We start from the raw sequence: 18409 nt of genomic DNA, 5'->3' as shown, positions 1-18409 counted from the left end.
ACATTTCATAGCTCCTGGAAGAAACATGGGCTGGAGTCCCAGGACCCCGTAACTAGTCCTGAAGGGCTCTCTGGGGTCAAAAGGGCCTGGAGTGTTGGATGTCTATGCCCACCTAGGCTCTGCAGAGAGCAGAAGGCTTGGAGCAAGCTCGGCTGTATCCACAGCCTTGTCTCCAGCCTAACTTTCCACCAGCCTTATGCTAAGGCATTGATCCATGGTGAGTCAGCGATTGGAAATTCAGAGTGCATTTCATATTATAAATGGACTGGCCAAACCAGATAAAGGTAATTTAACCCATTGAAAGGTGAAATACAGTGTTTGTTTTTGTTTTCTTTTAATAGCAGAACTCAAATCAGTGGCATCCCTTTTATCTTTTAGGCATTATGAGATAAATGCCAACAATCTATTTGCAAACAGCTCACCACCTATCATGCCTGTTCTCAGACATTACCCTCCTCAACTCCCCACAGCCACCTGGAAGTAGGGACAAGACAGTACTGGGAGATACAGGAAGAAGGAATTGGTCTGAATAGGAAGTGGCAAAAAATAGCAGATCAAAAGATCTGTTGTGACACTTGGTCAAGGGACTCTGGGACACCTGCAAGGAGATGGCTGGGTTCACCCTCCTCCCTCTACAAGCACCACACCACAGCACAAGGTTGAGAGGAAGCTAGATTCCTGCTGATGATCTGTCCTTTCCAGAACCTGAAAAACATCCTCAACAGAAAACAGTTAATATAAATAGGAAATGACAAATGCCTCCTAATGTGAGAGATCACTGAAATGGAGGTGAAGGGATGGAGCAAGGCAAGAAAGGGACAGACATGCTTTCCTAATAGAACTAGAGGCTAGATAAGAGGTTGCACCCACAGAGGAGGGGTCTGAACCTAGGAGCGGGATTGGAGGAAATGCTGAGATTCAAGGAAGGAGGAGGGTGAACTTGCAACAAGGAGGGGCAGGGAAGAGAGGAGATGCTTGGCTGTCCTGGAGGCAGATGCTTGATATATTTGGTGTCCCCCCTGCCCCGTAGTGGGGAAGCCAGACCTGTGGATAAGTAGCACAGAATAAGGGGGTGAATTCATCATTATTTGGGCCATGTGGAAAACTGATTCTGACCCTACAAGGAAGAAGCAAAGCTTAGAGTTTTTGTGGGGGCAGGATGGAGCTCCTTCTGCAAGGGAACAAGAAGAGGGTCTGTATAAAGACAACAGGGCCATGATGGGTGGGATATTTTAACTTCTTTGAGCTGGGTCTGCAATGTTCCTGACAGTATCATCAGACCTAAGAAGCCTTATGTCTCAGACAGGCTCTGTGACACACTGGAAACTGGGGAGACGTCTGCAAGGTCCAGAAAGTTCTCCTGGAAATGGATGAATTTGGGGACCCAAAGAAAGACTTCAGCACTGCCTTTTACTCAGCATGGAGTTGAAAGAGAAAGGCTGAGAAAGCTCTAGGATGCCAAGGAAGTGAAGACGACATTTAGGAATGGAGGGTATTTCCTAAGGACAGAGCTAGAATCTGGCCTGTCCTGCCACCATTGGAGCTTCTGATTTGGCCCTGTCAGGGCCCTGTCATAAAGGGTTCTTCCCCATGCACAGGGAGCTCTAGGCATGTACTTGTGCTGGATGTTGCTACCAGTTCTTGGAGGCACTGAAGTCAAGGCCATTTCCTGTGTTCCCCTTAAGCAGGGCTCAGTCAAGTTCTGAGTAGAAATATCAAATGGGTTAGATTTACCACAGTCCATCCTCCCCTCTTTCTCATCTCCACACTGTTATACTCCCCTACATTTCCGTAGAATTGCAATCCCCTGGCATTAGATTTTCTGCCCTCTCCAAAGGTGAGCCCCCCGATCTGAGACATAAGCCCATGCCATGATGAGAAAGCTCATCCTGGAGCCTACCACCAGCTCCCATCACAAAATGTGGGATAGCACCCTCTCCAGGTGCTCCTGCTTTGGCATTTTCAGGCAGATTCGGGATCCAGCCACACGCTTCCTCAAGCAGACACAAGAAATATATTGGCGGCCTGGCATAGTGGCATGATCCTGTAGTCCCAGCAACTCAACATGCTGAAGCAGGACGATTGCTTGAGCCCAGGAGTTCAAGTTCAGCCTGGGCAACATAGCAAGACTGTCTATATTTTTTTAAAAAAAAAGAAAAAAGAAATATAACGACGAACTTAGTTCCTGTTTACAAATAGGCAAATGGGGAGATGGAGTGTTCAGTAGGTCCAGAAGGCAGCTCCTACTGTCTCCTCTGGACTTCCTTCCTGGTTAGCAGGGGTTTGACGCTGAGCCATTGCCAGCATCCCTTCTGGATGTTCCCTCTTTCTCAGCTTAGGCCAGCAGGACTATAAAAGTGGGTGCTTTCATGCAGCTGTACTCACCTGTCCCTGAGCCCAAAGTGAGTCACAAATGCCAAAATGGCTTGAAGGAAGCCAGGTGCTCCGTTAGAGTGGCCACATCAGGCTTTCCTTGGAGTCCCTTTCCATTCTCTCTAAGCCAGCATATTTTGTTTTCATTCTTGGAGCATTACTTGAAATGTAGAAACAAACCTGATCTTAATTTTTCCCTCAACGTGACATACCCTTTTGAAATCGTACAAATAGCAATGTCTGATTGTCATGTTGAATTGCAAGCATGGATGTGAAATGCTCTAAAGTCTGACTGAAGCCAAATATTAGGTCATAAGTCAACATTTTGCTGAGAAACTTGGTTACTAAGAGGTTGAAAATGTCTATCTTTTTGTGAGAAAACTTGTTTGCCAGCAGGAAAAATTCGTAGGACTGTTATCTTCCTACAAGGAAGGAGAGAGATGTGTGTAATTTTGCAACCTGGGTCAAAGTCCTTTAGGACTTCCGAAATTGGATTGGTTGAGGACTGAGGCCTTGGTGTAATATTTGGATTGCTCCCTGAGGTGAAAGTCAATGAGTGGCACAGGTGTGTGTCATTTCTTACAAGGTCATTGGGCAAAATTGTCTGAATGTCTGGGAACAGGCTCTTCCCACTGCAGGAGGTCACACTCTGCCCACAAATCCTTCTAATGGAGAACTTCTGACAAGGAAATAAGCCGTCTTGGGCCATGGGCACTTGGGGTCTTGAAAGAAATAAAATCTTGACTAACTTCTTCTAAGTAGCTATGACACTCTTTGGAAAGTCTCAGTGGACATGAAGACTCAACTGAACAAAGGCAGGAGCCAGGGACAATGCCCTCAATAATGCCAAGAAGCCTGTAGCTTGCTAGCATGGCCTATTATTGTCTGTGATGTTTCAGTGCTGTCACTAAGCCCATAATGAGGCCCCCCATCATCTAGTGTGAGCCATGGTAAAAAGGAAAGAAGTGGCAAAGGGGTGTCTGTATGCTCACTATAGCACTAAAGGCAGGCACTTTGCTGCATTAAGAACATTCTACTTTGTTTTAAGATGGCCAAGTGACAGTGTCGGGTTTGCATCTCCTTCCAGAAAGTAAAGCAGCTTGCATTCCCTCCGAGTACCCAAACTCCAGGCAAAGTTAGAATTTTGGTTCAGGATAGAAGAGAACCTCTGCTGTGGATGAGTGTGACAGAGTAGGGCTTTAGCTGTCACTGCAGGCAAATTCCTGATGGAAGAATCTGCCACCACTGCACTGATGTGGAGATAGTGACACCAGAAACCTGCACCTATGTGTGCATATATATGTTTACATGTATGTGTACAAACATACATGCATGTGAGTGTGCGCATCCGTATGTGCACACATATTTATGGTGCATATATGTGTGTGTACTACACATGTATGTGCATGTGCACAGGTGTGTTTGTGTGCAGGCATGTGTGTGCATGTGTAGGGGTGTGTGCAGGCATGTGCATACCTTCATGTGTGGGAAGTAAAAGACAAGTGGCAGAAGCCTGGCATGGCACCATAACAGTCAAGCCCTGTCCCTAATGGATTTTTTCTCATGCACAGGGGACTCTAGACATGTGCTTGTGCTTGATATTGTCACCATTACTCCGGGGCACTGAATTCAGGGCTGTTTTCCACATTCACCCTAAGCAGAGCTCAGACAGGTTCTAAGTAGAAATATCAGTGGGTAAGATCTGCCACGGTTCTATTCTCCCCTATTCCTCATCCCCAACTGTTATGCTCCCCAACATTTCTGATCTGAGAATCTCAGTCACCTGGCACTAGATTTTCTGTGCTCTCCAAGGCTGAGCCCTCTAATCTGAGACATAGGCCCATGGCACTGTGACCTGGAAGCTCGTCTTAGAGCCCACCTCTAGCTCCTCTGCCCTTCCCCTCTCCATGAGATGTTTTGTGGCTGGCCTGCACACCTTTTATGTCTAGTCAAAGTGAGTGGCCTCAACCAATGCTGGCATTTGTAGGCCAGAAAACAGTAGCAGAGTTGCTGTGCTGTCTGGTGGGTAGGAAAACCATTGAGGATGGGTCCTTCAAATCCCACCATCAAGATGGCTCACCAATCAAAGCTGACACAGCTGGACAGGTCTGCCTGACTTCATGGTAATTTTGATCTTTCAGGCAAAGAAGGGGAACTACGCCTTTCTGTGGGATGTGGCCATGGTGGAATACGCAGCCCTGACGGACGACGACTGCTCGGTGACTGTCATCGGCAACAGCATCAGCAGCAAGGGTTACGGGATCGCCCTGCAGCATGGCAGCCCCTACAGGGACCTCTTCTCCCAGAGGTAGGCTCGGACAGTGAGGTGACTACTGCTGCCTCGGGACTCTAGTGGTCGAGGGTAGGAGAATAACCTCTTAGAAAATAAGGGCCAATGCAAACATCTTTGTTCATCACATTTTCCTAAGCACCTACTATGTCCCACTGCTTCCTCTTCCCCTACCCTCAGACCCTGTGGAAGTATATGGTCCCTGCCAGGAAGGCTCAGAGTCTCTGGGATCTCTGATGTGAGCAGGTAATGGCAGCCCAGGGCATATTAGCACATGGCAAGGACGTCTTCAGCATGCTAGGGTAGAGGTGGGGAGAAAAGGGCATCTCACCAGACCCAGGATATCTGGGAGAACTTCCCAGAGGAGGGGACACCTGAGGCTGGAAGAATGAGGAGGAGTTAGCCAGAAAAATGAATAATTAGCAGGATCTGATAAGGGCCTACTAATCACTTTTAAAGAGAAATGTACCTGTAATGTGGCAGTAGTCAAGTGGAAACTTTTAAAAAGTAGGGTCAGAGAAGCAGAATGTCTCCATATTTATTTGCATGTGGCTGGATGGGGCCTCTGATTGTAGGGCAGAAGTTTCCTGGTCTAAGAAGATGCTGTCTGCTGGGGCAGGGAAGGGATGTGGCCTTAGCCAGAAAGGGTGGAGGTAGGGCATGGGTAGTTCAGTGGCCTTTGTCTAGTAGTCAGCCTGCGAACAGGGGCTCCTGTCCCCAAGGTGTCAAAGCCTTGGGCCATCTTCTTGCACACATCTGTGAAGGGCATTTTGCTGGGTGAAGGGATGAATCTGCAAAGCCTAGTGCAGAAGCCCTGGGGCAGGCTCTGCCAGAGTCCACCCAAATCCAAAATGAGGCAGAAGCATCTGAATGAAAAGGCTGGCATCATGCCAGGCTCAGGGGCAACACTCATTGACTGATTAATGCATGAATTTCAGTACTAAGGAACTTCTATTTGGAGACGTGAGAGTCCTTATAAACCATTTCTTTAACATCCTGCAGTTCAGAGGGTAACTAGGATATCTGGGTTGCTGAGCCAGCTGCTGGCAGAGCTGGGAGTAGAATCCAGGTCTCCTGAGCCCTAGTGCTATGCCCATGTGGCTGCTGGATCTCCAAGCCCCACAACCTCCCTTCTCTCACACTCTAGATGTCCAGATTGTGCCCTTATGCTCATGAGTACCTGGGCCTCAGCCCCATCAAGGGAAGGCTGAGGAGGAGGGCCTGCAACCAGTCCATTCAGTGGCTTCTTTGCAAAACTGAGGAAAAGAGTAGGGCTAATTAAGGTAAATGAGGCTTTTGGGTTTTCCCTTAAATTTAATCAAGTGTACATTCTGTTCCTCCCTCTGCTCTCTGGAGCAGAGAGAGATGACAAGAGGGAAGGAGGAGTAGTGATTTATCAATTGCTCAGATTAAATGCATGAAGAAAGAATGGCTTCTCTCCAGGATTTGTAACACGTTGGTGTTCTTGAGGTTCGCACCAGTTGGTTTTCTGAGACGGGAGGCTCAGGATGATTCCACAGACCATCAACCTCTGAGCATCTCTCTAGAACAGATGGTAAGAGAGCCCATGGGGCCAACACAGCAGCAGCACCAAGACCGCTAATGTGCCCCAAGACAGCGCTCGTGGAAGCACAGGGGCCCCAGCGAGGAAAAGTTAGAGTCCTCGTGTGCTTACACTGCTCAGATGGCTCCTGAGAGTCTACTGAAGTGAACACTGACACACTGGAGAGAAGAGGCAGCAGACATTAATCCAGGAGCCCGGGTCTTGGCTGGATTGCTGAATGGAGTCAGAGCACAGGGGGCTCCCATTAGGTCAGAACAGAACCTGAGAATACTCAACCTGGAGAAGGTGGAGATGAGTGGGGAGGGGTGTGGCTGCCCACCTCCAATATCGTAAGCCTTGCTGGGGGCAGAAGGAGTGAGATGTCCTTTGTGTGGCTTCAGAGGACCAGGGCCAGGGCCAACATGGGGTGTGTGATTCCAGAGACCAGGCTTTCTGAAACAGGCCTGCCCACTATGTGTTCACTCACTGACCGTGAGGTCCCTGTGCAAAACCTCCCAACAGAGACCCCATGGGCTGCTCTCCTGACTCCAGTAGTCACCATAATCAAATGTGGCTAACCCAGTTTCCATGTCATTTTGGCAAGTAGTGATTGATTACTATTTGCTTTCATCAGAAGGCGTGTGCTCTGTGATTATAAGGAAACGTCACCAGTGGCCTGTGCTGGCCTCCCACAGTTTCCTCATCTTCCTGTATGGTATAATTCCTCCTGGGCTGGAATCGTCCCTTGAGTGGGGACACTCAGACCTCAGGTTGCCAACTTACTGATGCCAGTGGTTCTTTAAAAGGCTCTGTTGGGCTGGGTGCAGTGGCTCCCAGCACTTTGGGAGGCTGAGACGGGCAGATCACGTGAGGCCAGGAGTTCAAGACCAGCCAGACCAACATAGCAAAACCCTGTCTCTACTAAAAATGCAAAAAATTAGGTGGATGTGGTGGTACACATCTGTAATCCCAGCTACTTGGGAGGCTGAGGCACGAAAATTGCTTGAACCTAGGAGGTGGAGGTTGCGGTGAGCTGAGATCATGTCACTGCACTCTAGCCTGGGCGACAAAACGAGACCCTGTTCTCAAAAAAAAGGGGGGGGGGCTTTGTTGTATGGTGCTTACAGAACTGTGAGCTGCCTCTAGCTAGGGCATGCTTCAGAGGAATGAAGGGATAGGTCCTGAGAGCAATGCCTCATGCCATTTGCAGAAAACAGGTTCTGGTATAAATGATAGGTCCCAGCCTTATGTGGAACTGCTGTAACTGTCTTTCCCTTCATCCTGGGAACTAAACTATTTCCTTCAATAAAGATACACTCCTTTGCTTTGGCAGAGGAGAGGATGTAGATGTATGTGCGTGTGTGGCAGGGCTTATGTGCTATAAACAGGCTTGCAGACCACAGCATGCAGAGTGGGCATTCAATAAATGTTTAGCAACTTAATAGCCATTTATTGAGCACCTACTGTGTAGCAGGCTCCACAGCTATTGAATAAAAAAAAGCACCTGCAATTATATCTGTCTGGAAAATAGAACAGCTGGCTTCAGGAAGTGGCTATTATCCCTCTGGCTTCCTCGTAAGCAGGAGTATGGATTATTATGGTGTGCATTAGTTTATCCTCATTCTCAAAGTCATTTTGTACCCGTGACTTGTTTTATCTTTCCTCTGTCCCTTCCATACTTCAATTTCCTTTTTGTTTGTTTAGGTTTTTTGTTTTATATTATGCTTTCCTATAAATTGCCTTACTATAATTCTGGGATAAGATTGGGTATAAAAAATGCCTACAATTGTAGGGAGCAGGAAGAAGAGAAGGTCAGCAAAATTAAGCAACTTGCCTGACATTGCACAGGATCTGCCTAATGAGTGGAGGAGTAGGGATCTGACCCCACAACCACCATCTGGCCAGAGCCTCACCGTCCCCTAGGCCAGAAGCTGGCCCCGGGAGAACAGCCTGCTGTTCTGGAAAGAGCATGGCCTCCTGGGTCAGAATGACCCAGCTCTGATGAGCAGCATCACCACTTTCTAATTACAACAGTGGGCAAGTCATCTAGATTCTAAGCTTTAGGTCTTTGAGACGTAAAATAGACATAATAAGAACCACTTCGCAGGCTGTTATGAGGGTTCAAACAGTGTAAAATGATCAGCTCCTACTGTGTTCTCTATAAAAGGTCGCTCATGTCAGTGCTGGCAGGATAAGGCTACTGGTCAATGTGGCCATCAGGCTGACAACTACTAACCAGCTTTTATGGAGCTCTGATTACTGGCTGGATCTCGAGCTAACGGTCCGTATGCGTTCCCTCTTCTCATTTTGTTGCAATATCCTGTGAGGTAGGTACATTTATTATAACCTCAGGCTTTAGTGATGAGAGAGCTAAATTTGAGAAGCTCCAAGCCTGGATTTGAATGGATATCCGTGAACACGAAGCTCTACTATCTATCCATAGCTAGCTAGTTCTTCAATTGCTGACCTCCTCAAAGGCCCTGAGGTCCTGCCTATCTGTCCCTGAGGTTCCTGCAACTGCCAGGAGGCTCAGCCTCCTCACCCCTACCAGCAGAGACTTATTAAAGCCAGTGAACAGGCAGACATGCAGCCACGGAGTTGTCCCGACATGATCCATATGAGGTGGTGCAACACTGTGGCTGTCCAGTTCACCATGTGGTGTGCCATGAGAGAACTCTGTAGTGTTCTGGGACAATCTAAGCATGACCCCAAACCATATAAATGCACATGTATCTTAACAACTAAGTCCCTGAATGCACAGCCACATTCTGTGTCTTACATGCTGATCAGTGCCCTAAGCACTTAATGGACATTATATCAATATCTAACCACAGCCATCTTAGTCAAGTTTTCATTACTCATTAGTACATTCGCACATTTATTGACACAACAGACATCTACCGATAGCCTTAGTGGTGCCAGCCACTGTGCTTGCTCAGGGAAAACAGAGTAACCCACAGCTCCTGTCCTGAAGGATCTGCTCATCTGAGTGGGGGTCAACAGTTTATGTTGCAAAGATGAGAACACTGAGCTTTAGTAAGGGCAAGTCCCTGGTCCAGGTGAGGTCTAGTGCCTCCAAAGCCAATCTTTGCACTGAGCCAGGCCATGCCCAGCCATCAAAAGGCCATGTTATACTGGGCCCATGATGCTGACACATCTTGGGACCCCCTCAGGGTTGTGGCTCTTGTCTCCACCAGACACAAGCCCATGTGTGGGAATTGAGAAAGGCCTCAAGTCTATGGTCACAGCTGACCTGGAATGCAGGTCCAGGGTAGAGATCACACAACTGTCCAGTGGGCAGTGAGTTTTTCCCGGCTATAAACAACTGTTGCTCTCTAACGACACACACCCAGAGAACTCAGAGGGACCTCTGCTGATGTTATCAGTCGAATATATCACCATGGATCAGGCTTAAAGAGCTCCACTCCCCAGTGGAAAGCTTGGGTGTTTGGGGTCTGGGTGCTGCCAGCTACCACTGGCTCTCTGTTAAGACTCCTGGGTTACAGACAAAATACCACAACCAAGGAAAACCACAATGGGGAGTATAGAAGCAGCATGGGTTGTCCCACCATTGCACACATGATGAAATCAAAACTGCCTCTCATGCCCGCTCAGAGCCCGTGTTCTGGGCTCTGCCTTCTTCCCTGTCCTCACCTGATGCCTGCTCCCATACCACCCAATAGCCTCACTGGCCATTTTTCGGCTTCTTAAATGTGCTAAGTGCTACCCCAGACATGACTTTCACATGGGGTTTTAGTCTTAGGAAGTTTTTTCCTCCCCCAAGTTGAAAGCCAATCCTGGCAGCCTCATAATGACTTTTGGCAAGACATTTCACCTCTCCGTGCCTTTATTTCCTTCTCTGTAAAATGGGAAAATAGGAATAACCATCTCAAAGGACTGGCATGCAAATGAGGATTCAACACTATTTGCCAAGCATGGAGGATACTCCTTGGCACTAGAACATGCTAGACCCATGTGAGCTGTTTTATGATTAGTCATCCTTCAAGCTTCCCCTTACATGTTGGCTCCTCAGTGAGGATTTCTCCAATCCTCCAGTGGACACCACCCACCATGTGGTGTTTCCTAGAACCTCTACTTTGATTCATTTTTTTTTTTTATCACAGCTCTGCCTGCACTTTGATTGAGCTAATTTTTTTAGGGTCAGTGATTGTATCTCTAGACCATAAGCTCAGTAGTGCTGAACATCATACTAGGCAAAGCACAGAAGGTCTTCAAATCAAATGATTGTATGAATAATTTGGTGAATCCCAGTGGGAGAGACTTAGGATATAGTAATGAAAGCTCAAAAGAAAGCATTTTCATGATCAGAAATATCCTAAATCCACAACCTAAATGTTTGCCTCTTTCATTTCTGTATTTCCCGGTTTTATCTTGAGCTCTTGCCACAGAATCCATGTGATGGGCCTTATGTGATTTGCTGTTAGACTTTATCCTTGGGCAGTGGGATAGGGTGGGAGAGGGCAGGGGGGCTGTTGGGGAGGGGAGTGACAAAACCTAATGTGCGTTTTGGGAATAACACTTTACCTGCAGTGTGGAGAGTAGACTGGGAAGAGAAGAGCTAAGGCAGAAAGCTGCTAGGATGGCTTAGTGTTGTCTGTGGTGGGGCCAGCATGGTGGGGCAGGGGCCAGGGCCCCCGTGGCTGAGTTGATGAGGTCAGTGGCTATAGCTCACCTTGATTGTGTCTTGCAGGATCCTGGAGCTGCAGGACACAGGGGACCTGGATGTGCTGAAGCAGAAGTGGTGGCCGCACATGGGCCGCTGTGACCTCACCAGCCATGCCAGCGCCCAGGCCGATGGCAAATCCCTCAAGCTGCACAGCTTCGCCGGGGTCTTCTGCATCCTGGCCATTGGCCTGCTCCTGGCCTGCCTGGTGGCTGCCCTGGAGTTGTGGTGGAACAGCAACCGGTGCCACCAGGAGACCCCCAAGGAGGTCAGCACCCGGGGGCCTGCCCTCCCTTTCACAGCCTAGAGGCAGGAGTGTCACACTGGGCCATTGGGAGGGCAGGTTGTTTCTAGTTAGTATTTACCTGAGTCATCTTGTCTGGAGACAGCAGTGTTTTATATTGGGGGATTTTGTTATTGTTTTATTTTGTTTTTAAAACTAGAGAAGAAATGTAGGGGATGTTTTCATGCTTGAACAAAGTGCTGCAGTGCCAGCCTTAGCCACTAAAATCCTGTATTTATCTATAGAGCAGGTACAGCGTGGGCAGCGCCAGAGAGCCCTTCCCTACCCTGCCCCGCTTATGTGCCTCCACCCTGACCTGGAGAGACCACCTGTAGGGTAAGAGAGGAGCCCATTCCTTCCTGATTCTCTTTGACTTCTCACCAAGGGACACAGGGCGCTGCTCTCCCAGAGCATCAGGGGATCCCTGTCCCTCCCAGCACTCCTTTCTCCCTATATTCCTCCTCCTTGTAGGGCCCAGCCTTGCCCCTGTCCCTCCTGGGTGCACCCAGCCCGGGGGGACACTAGCTCTGTCCACACTCCGAGTTCTGGGCACACATCCCTCCCCATGTGTGCCAACTGCAAGCTGATTCTGCCCCTCCACACTTCCTTCTTACTGGGATTGTGTTCTGCAAGCTCTTTTTTTTTTAATTTTTTTTTTTTTTTTTTTCCTGAAATAAAGCCTTCACCAAGGTCCCCCGGAGACCTTTGCCCTAAGGGAGGGTGGAAAGGAGTGTCATTTGGTGGTGATGCTTTGCCAGCAGAAACTCCACATGCCCAGCCACACCATCCGTGGAGCTGTCACTCTCTGCCACATAGACCTCAGTTATGTCTAGAACCACAGCTCTGGTTAGAGACTCTGTGGGTGCAAATGGATATAAACCTCAAACAGGAAGTGGTAAAGCAACCTGCATCAAACCCAAAAGCACTTCCGTTTTGTTTTTGTTTTTTGCCTGTTTTTGTTTTTATTGGAGGCTCAGATAGTACTGAGCAGTTCATTAAATGGTTTCAGAGGTAGGAGGTCCAAGGGGCACAAAAAATAAACTGGGGCAGGAAAGAAAAACAGCCAGGAGGAGGTAAGAGCCGGCAGGCCCCTTCTCAGACTGATTTCGGGAAGGGATTTGGCACCTCTGGACAGGAAGGCTGGGTCCACCATGTCTGTGGCCTGGGTGTCTGGCCACATTGCACCCTCCATTCATTGGTCCATAAGGGCATTCCTGGGCAGGTCAGGGGTGAGGACAGGGGTGGGCGTCCCTCGCTCCTTTACAGGACTCTGCATTATACCAGGTAGTGAGCTCCCTGTCCTTATGCTGTCTCTTCCCTGAAAGGAGGACACTGCTTAACTCAGTACATCTGCAATGTTCGGGGACATCTGTCTTCCTCTCCGGCCTTCTGTGTATCTCCACGTAAGGGAATGTGAAGCTGGGGCCAGCTGCAGCCTCAGTGGCTGTCCTATCACCCCTGGAGCTCAGAAGGGAAGGAAGACAGACCTTTGAGGAAAAGGCCCTGAAAGGAACAGTTGATGGTTCTGTCCCAAGCTTCTTTGGCTACTGGAAAATTTTGTATAAAGAAGTCAGTGGGAGGGACAGTGAATTATTCTGACGAGCAGTTGTAAGGAAAGGCTACACATATCTGACCTCTCCTCATCATGTCAGTCCCTCCACGCCATGACCAGTGTGCACCCTTCACCTGCTTGTCACCACCCAGGTCTCTATGCACAGAAGCATCAGTGGGCAGCTATGGTGGGGTGGCCCCAAAGCCACCCCCAGTAGAACCAAGAAGGATGAGAAGGATGGGAAAGACCAGGCCCCCAAATTGGCCCACGTTGCTCCCACTCCGTGTTGTTTGTTTTGGGTTTTGCTTGTTTTCCCTAAGTCTTCAGCCTGGTTTCCTCTGTGCAAAGGCCCCTTGTGTCAGGGGAGCAGGGGAGGGTCTCCAGGTGGATGAAAATTGCACTGTCAGGAATTTGTCTTCCTGGGCAGCTGTGGGCAAGGGTGGGGGCCTGGAGACACAGGTTCAGACTCAGCCCCAGCCTCTAGCTTACCATCTGTGAGCCACATGCAGGGAGAGCTTGTCCTTTGGATGGGAAGTCATTGTCTGCTTTTAGCTTTGTCCCTTCACAATGCCTAGTTTAGTGACAGTTTGGACAATTTCAGCCTGGACCACCCACAGTTAATTGTTGTGGTCTATGTGTATGAGAGAGACAGAGAAAGAGAGAGAGAGAGACTGGTGATTGTTAAAGAGACATGGATAGGAAGACAGAAAAGAAAAGAGAAAAAAATGGAGAGACCAGGAGACCAAGGGATAACCTAGCTGTGAGGAACAGCTCCTTTCTTGCCGGTAAAACATCCTACCTTTTGTTCTGGCTTCTGCATAAGTCCAGGATCTCAGTTACGAAATGATGAATACATTAGCCCTGCTTCCAGAATGTGGGACTTCCTGCCCCTGTTGCCAACCTGCTTCCAGATAGGAATGAGGACACATGGAGAGAGGCAGGTTGGAAAAGCACAGCAGCTGCCTGTCCTCCAACCCCTTCTGGTGTTGCTAAGAAGGGTTGCATGGAAATGTTCCATCTTTCTCCTATTTTTATGGGTTTCCAAATTTCAAATGCAATGTCTCCCTTCCTTCTTCCCTCTCTCCCTTTCTTCCTTTAATAAGCCTGCCTATAGAGACCCGGCCCCTGCCTTCAGGGAGCTTACCTCCTCATGCACAGATGTGGCAGAGAGCTGGGCCCAGCAGTCTCCACTCATTGAGCAGGCTGTCCTGCAGTGATCAGCAGGTATCACAAAAGTGCCAAGGGCATCCAGCCCAGCCAGGGCATGGTGGGGTCAGAGGGGTTAGGGGTGCTGGTTATTGAAGACTACTTGGGCTCAGAGCTGTTAGAACTGAGCTTTGAAGCATTGATACAAATCCTGGTACTAAATATGAGATAGGAAGTTGCATTTTGGGCAGGGTGAACAGCGTGGAGGTGAACAAAGTCATCATACCTCCTGGAGCTCAAGGGCTGAAGTGTCAACATGAGGAAGGAGATGCTAGCAGGGGAGGCTGGGGAGGGATACGGGGCCTGCGCCGAAGGACTTAAATGCCAGACTGAGAGGTTTTGACTTTATCATGCCGGGAATAGGAACCAGGAAAGGGCTCAAAACAACAGTCTTTTAGAAGCATATTCTTAAAACCTTCAAAAAATCATGATGGTATTTAATCCAGAACTACTTTGTGCTACTGGTTGCCCGTGTTTTATGGGGCAGCATTTGCAATTAGGTGAGAGTGTCTGGTTAATCTTTGAATGTTTCGTTTTGAGGCATTGGCCGTATTTCTTAAGAGCCAGAAACCTGTCTTTGGGTGGAGCCCAAGTTGTGCTTAATGGCTTGCTCTAGGATGTCGTCACAGTTTAAACACCTACTTGAAGAAGAGTAGTAATGTGTGTTCAACCCCTTAATATTCATGTAGATTTCAGCTCATATTTTTTCTAAGGAATCAGATGATTATGTAGTTACCCAATGCAGGGGAATGCACCAAGCTCCGTGGATGCAGTAAAGAGCCACTCGCTAGATTTATGGGTGATGTGGAGCCATTGCTCTGAGAATAAAATATTCATGAAATAAAGATGAGAACTGCACAAATGGGAGACGACATGAGGAGTGAGGGATGAGTCATCTATCACTGGGCTCAGAGTTTGGAATTCTTGTTGCTTTCTGCCTTGCCTGCCCTCCCCTGGCCTGGTTTCCATCGCACACAGGAGCTGGCTGAGGCCAGGGTGGCCAGGCAGCAGGAGGCAGAGAAGCAGATGGCCCCTCTGTTCTGGCTGTGGGCAGCCTCCGTCTGCATGCCCCAACCCACTATGAAAGATTAGATCCCAGGGGCCCTCACTTCTTTGACTCCACACCCTTCCTTGCCTCCACTCCTTTGATGTCTTCTTCAACTGCATGTAAAGAGTTTGCTGGTCTGCACATTTTTCTTCTTCATTTATGCCAACCCAACAGCGTTGCATTGAGGATTCAACAAGGGACAGCATATAAAGTGAATTAAAGATGTGCCTGGCCCAGAGACATGGTTGGTTGTTGGTGGCCAAGGGGCGACTCCATCCAAAGGTCCTGGGCTAGGCAATGAGGAATATGGGAGAGACAAGTGACACCTTAGGGCTCCTTTCCTGTGCTGAGCAATCTTGTTAGCCCTCTTCAGTAGTTGAGGAAGGCATCCTTATCCCTGACGAAATCCATCTCAGAAGTGAGAAGGGTAGAGATGGGATGTGAACGATGTGTCTACTTCTGTACCCCTGCTGCCTCCCAGGCGCAAGCTTGTCAAAAGGCCAGGGCACTGTCCTTTCCACTGGGTATGTGCATGAGCCCATTGGGTTCCGAGGTAGCATTTTCCAGAGGACTTGGGAATGAAGGTTGTGACTCGGTGCTCTACCTGGGGCCAGGCTTCTGGCTCCTGGCTTCTGGCTACACATTTACATTATCTGAACCTCAGTCTCTCCCTTCTGCTGGAAACAGCCTGGCCTGAGAACTGTGCTCAGGAGAAAATGGCTTAGCATGAGAGTAAGAATAGTGAGTGTGCATATTTCAGCCCACAGCCTCCAGTGAGAAGCCATGGAACATTTACCATACACCACTGTGTATCTCAAAACCAGATCACTTGGCAAAGCCTCCCCTGCTTGCTGCCACCACTAGCTGCCTCCCTTGCTGGGTGTGCTCCACATTGCCAGTAATGGTTTACCTGCCTGTCTCTGCTTCAGATCCACCAGTGCCTCCTCACCTCTGCATTCCCATCAATGTGCCTTCTCTCTGGAACAGTGGAAGCTCTCATTAAGGGGTGATGGATATAATTGAAGTATTGAGCACTTTCTATGTGCCTGGGACCAAGAAAGATGCTTTACCAAGAACATTAGCTCATCTGGTAGTAGGAGCTCAAACACGTTTATTGAATAAATGAACTAGTCAGGACTCCCATGAAGAAGACATTACTAATGCTAAATTGTTGTGTAATCATTGCAGCTGGATCAATGGCTTTTAATTCTGGCTGCATGTCAGAGGTGATTAATTCTGGGGCTTTTTAGAAATACAGATGCTTGGGCCCTGTTTCCCAAAGGGTCATATTAGGGAGATCTGGACTACCATAATTTCTAAAATCTCCACCTGTGCTTCTGATATCCAGCCAAGGATGAAAACCACTGATTTACGCCAACATTCCAAGGTGAGGAGCTACTGGGGGTAATGAAATTTGAGTAGAATGAAGTCTCACTGGTATGGGGAGGATGAATTTCTTGACAAACTGGCGTCATGGAAAAGAGCCCAGGTTTTAGGCTGGGTGTAGTGGCACATGCCTGTGATCCCAGCATTTTGGGAGGCCAAGGCAGAATTGCTTGAAGCCAGGAGTTGGAGACCAGCCTGGGCAAAAAAAGCTAGACCCCAGTCTCTACAATTTTTTTTTAAACTATCCAGGTGAGATGATATGTGCCTGTAGTCCCAGCTACTCAGGAGGCTGAGACAAGAGGATTGCTTGAGCCCAGGAGTTCAAGGCTGCAGTGAGCCGAGACTGGGCCACTGCACTCTAGCCTGGGTGACAGAGGGAGACCTTGTCTCAAACAAATAAACAAAAAAAGGAAAAGGAAAGAGCCCAGGTTTGGGAACCTGGTAGATGTGAGTTCTCGTCCTGATCTTCCACTTACTGTGGAACTGCATGACCTTGAGCAAGCTGCCGTATCCCTAGCCTCAGTCATTCCTCGGTGCACCTGCTGCTACCACCCATGATGTGAAGTCATTGTCGGTTCGCTCTCATTGCCCTCCCTAAAACATCTGCGATTGAACTGATGAGAACTCTTTCTCCTGATGCTTTGAAAAACTGCCCACCATCTCCTGAGACCATTTCACTTATGTACTTGAGCTCCTTTGTCCTTACCCAGCCAATACTCTCAGACCCCTAGCCCGGCCCGTTGGAGTTGGGTAAGTCTTGGGAACAACACTGAAGATTGTGTTGGTGGCATTTCTCCCAGCCCTTGGGTCCCATTTAGCACCTGGTTGGTCTCAGCGGTAACAGGATAATGCCACCAACAGCCAGCTCAGTCAGGGGGAAGTCCCTCTTCCCCAGTTTTGTTCCTGCCCAACTTACAATAAGAGCTGTTGGACTCCAAGCAAAGTCTGTTCTAAGGAGTCCCACGTGTAACAGGCTGTTACAAAGATGATAGTTTAGTTAATTACCATTTTCCAATACACTGTATTATTTCCACATTGGTGAACAGCAGCTTAATTACAGAACTTTGTCTCTGCAAGACAGTGCCTGGGAGAGGTTCCCCAGTAACCTCTGTTGGTGCATCTGTTGTCATGTTTAATATGGGATGAGAAACGCAGAGCTGGAATTCAGCCAGATTCACAGGTAAACACAGTCTGTGAATTTTATATCATATTCAGGGATGTTTGACTAGGTCAGTTACCTACAGTAAATTAATGAAGATAGCAGTAAGTTTCCAAGTCTGTTTTCACAGCTGTCATTACCTGGCCGAACACCGAAACCTTGGGATAATGAGGATGTAAACGGATATAGTTCACATAAAAAAGCCCATTATTTGAATTTGCATAACATAATAGAATGCAGTATTTTGTCTAAAAGATAGATAATTATTCAAATCACTCCTGCCTCTTTCCTTGAGTAGGCTTATTACTCCTGTCTCCTCTTTCCTTGGCTGGAGACACAGAAGGAACAGACAGACATGACTTTATGAGTGCTAACTCTATGGCCCCAGGTAATACAAGCAGACCATGCTTCCAAGGTTTCCAAACCAGGCGGTCTGTCCTCCGCACCTCAGCTCCGGCTCCCACAGACAGCAGCAGGAGCAGGCAACTTAAAGGACACATTGTGAGACACAGCAAATGGCTGCATTTGTTTTCCAGAAAAGATAGGAGTCATTTGGTGCAGTTATACACATTTTCTTATTCAGTTAAATAACCAAAATAAGAGACTTGAGATGGCACCCTCATCTCCTAGGGTTTGTCCTCGTGTTGGAGCTATTGGGAATGATGGAATTTGAGTAGAATGAAGTCCCACTGATGTGAAGAGGTTGGATTTCTTAATAACTAGTTGGGAAGGAAACCCCCCTGGAACGTTTGTCCATTTGGTGTAGACACTTTCTGTGTGTCTTGACACGGAGACTTTAAAGGCGAATGATAACTGCAGTTGGGAGTTGGTTCCCGCTGCAGAGCTTTGCAGTCCTTAGAACTGCTTCATCCATCCTTAATTTGA

General features: G+C 48.2%; 1 protein-coding gene across 3 annotated transcripts in view; it reads left to right on the top strand.

The window, feature by feature from the left end:
- The window catches only part of GRID1 (glutamate ionotropic receptor delta type subunit 1), a 770551-nt gene that overhangs the window by 745531 nt on the left and 6611 nt on the right, over positions 1-18409 (top strand). For all 3 annotated transcript variants that reach the window (XM_032141682.2, XM_058436447.1, XM_058436446.1), the window contains exons 14-15: positions 4515-4681; positions 10918-11158. In XM_032141682.2, the coding sequence (XP_031997573.1) occupies positions 4515-4681; positions 10918-11158 (408 nt within the window). The remainder of the gene's footprint in view (positions 1-4514; positions 4682-10917; positions 11159-18409) is intronic.

Source organism: Hylobates moloch, unplaced genomic scaffold (genome assembly GCF_009828535.3).
Source record: "Hylobates moloch isolate HMO894 unplaced genomic scaffold, HMol_V3 SCAFFOLD_3, whole genome shotgun sequence".
Classification (NCBI taxonomy): domain Eukaryota; kingdom Metazoa; phylum Chordata; class Mammalia; order Primates; family Hylobatidae; genus Hylobates; species Hylobates moloch.
Note: the sequence above shows the minus strand (reverse complement) of the source record. Positions and strands in the feature narration are given on the sequence as shown.